This window comes from Kryptolebias marmoratus, linkage group LG16 (assembly GCF_001649575.2).
Source record: "Kryptolebias marmoratus isolate JLee-2015 linkage group LG16, ASM164957v2, whole genome shotgun sequence".
NCBI classification, from domain to species: Eukaryota; Metazoa; Chordata; class Actinopteri; order Cyprinodontiformes; family Rivulidae; genus Kryptolebias; species Kryptolebias marmoratus.
This window is the reverse complement of record NC_051445.1, coordinates 17624441-17626390: the sequence shown is the minus strand read 5'-3', so window position 1 is coordinate 17626390 and position 1950 is coordinate 17624441. Positions and strand designations below refer to the sequence as shown.

Here is a 1950-nt window from a genome sequence, read left to right as displayed (position 1 = left end):
CCGCCGCTGAAGCTGCCGCCGCTGCCGGGGGACTCTCGGCCCTCCTCCCTGCCGCCGCCGCCGCCGCCGGCCCCGTCCTCGTAGAAGCTGAGCAGGTCGCTGGAGTCCGCCGAGCTGCTGAGCGTCGGGCTGGCCGGAACCACGACGGAGGACGTGGGGCTGACGCTCAGGCTGGCCGCGCCGCTCCCGAACACGTACACCCGCTTGGGCTTCTTGCCCTCCGGTATGTGGCGGGCCGCCGAGGAGACGGACTTGGACTTGTAGAGGGAGTTGTGATGGTGCTCCGCTTCCGAGGCGAACAGTGATGCTTTGGTGCTACTGGTGCTGCTGGCGCTGCTGCTCCCGAAGAGTGACTTCTGGGGTTTGCTGCCGCCGCCGCTGCTGGGTGATTTGGATCCGCTCTTCCTCGAAGACGAGGACGACTTGGTGCTGGTGTTGTTGTTCGAGCTGCTGCTAACTTTCTCCCCCCTGTCGCCGCCGCCGCCGGGCTTGGAGGCGCTCGATTTGACCTTCTTCCTCGGCCGGTACTTGTAGTCGGGGTAGTCCGCCATGTGCTTGAGCCGGAGCCGCTCCGCCTCTCGGATGAAGGGGATCTTGTCGCTGTCCCGGAGCAGCTTCCACCGCTTGCCCAGCCGCTTGGAGATCTCCGCGTTGTGCATGTCGGGAGACTGCTCCATGATCTTCCGCCTCTCGATCTGGGACCACACCATGAACGCGTTCATGGGTCTCTTGATGTGCCCGCTGGGAGTCTTACACCACGCCGGGTTGTCGCCCAGCTTGTCGCCGGCGGTGGACGAGGCCGTGGAGCCCGGCGAGAGCGGCGAGGCGGCCGGGTCCAGGTCCATGCACGCCCCGGAGTCGGAGCTCGAGTCCCCGGCGAAGAAGGACAGCGCCTCGGCGGTGCTCTCCGTGTGGCTCATTTTCTGCACCATGCTGTCCACTTTATACGCGCGGAGGGAGAGGCTCTTTCTCTCCCTCTCTCCTTTGGTCCTCTGGTTCACTTTAAAGCAAGCTCAGCTCTTTTTTTTAACCCCCCCACTCCAACTCTGACAGTCTGAGCCGAACAGTGCAAAGCAGTATTCACTCCTGAGATGCGCAGGATCAGTCCAAAAGTTGACTAAACAGGCGAGATGCATACAAAAAAAAAGTTTTATTTCCACGTTGGATTGGTGTTAAAATAGCTGCAATCGCTTTCTCTCAAGCTTTCCCTCTTGTGTGATGACTGAACACAGTCTCTAACACAGCTGCAGAGCGGGGACTGGGTGCCACACTGCGCTCAGGCACTTACAAAAGAGCCCCCCCTTCAAGTCCAGTGTGTAGAAAAAAAGCAAGTGCATCTGCTGCTCTTGCGTCTCCTCTCCTGGAATCAAAAGCCTCGCATGTTGGAGTATTTAAAAAAAAAAAAAAAAAAAAAGGAAAGAAAAAAAAAAGGAGAAGCCAGAGCGTTAGTTACACTGCCCACCTCCCATCTGCGAGTCCTACAGTCGCGTCTCAAGCACCCCTTCAGAACCGGGCCCCCCCTTCAGCCTGAATTTATTCCTTTCCTGATACAACGGCGATAAAAATCCACCAATCACACGCTGTCGCTAGCCTGCCTTGGCGCCGGGGCCACGCCCACCTCGGCGCCGATTGGCCGAAAATGGAATCTAATAATAATCAGCGCGTGCAATGAGGAGCCTCGTGTCTGACCTCATTCCAGAATACAACAAGAAAGTTGAATTTTTTTAAAGAGACACTGGCTAATGTTATGACCCCCCCAAACACACACGCGCACACACACACCATTCTTTTTCCCCTCTCCTCTCCTCTCCTCTGACAGCCCATGTGTCTACCATTAACATATAGGCTTGCTATATGGGAAGTCAATTATAGTTGTACTTTGCCATATGGTAAGTTGAACACCCTGCCAGAGACACATTTAAAGAAATATTGCTCCCCCCCCCCCCCCCC

At 56.9% G+C, this 1950-nt stretch overlaps 1 protein-coding gene across 1 annotated transcript in view; it reads right to left on the bottom strand.

Moving 5' to 3' along the window:
• Positions 1-1520, bottom strand: part of sox4b (SRY-box transcription factor 4b) — a 2799-nt gene extending 1279 nt beyond the window's left edge. Inside the window, exon 1 of the mRNA XM_017409860.2 lies at positions 5-1520. Coding sequence (XP_017265349.1) covers positions 5-932 — 928 coding nt within the window. The 5' untranslated portion in view covers positions 933-1520. The remainder of the gene's footprint in view (positions 1-4) is intronic.
• Positions 1521-1950: the final 430 nt, after the last annotated feature.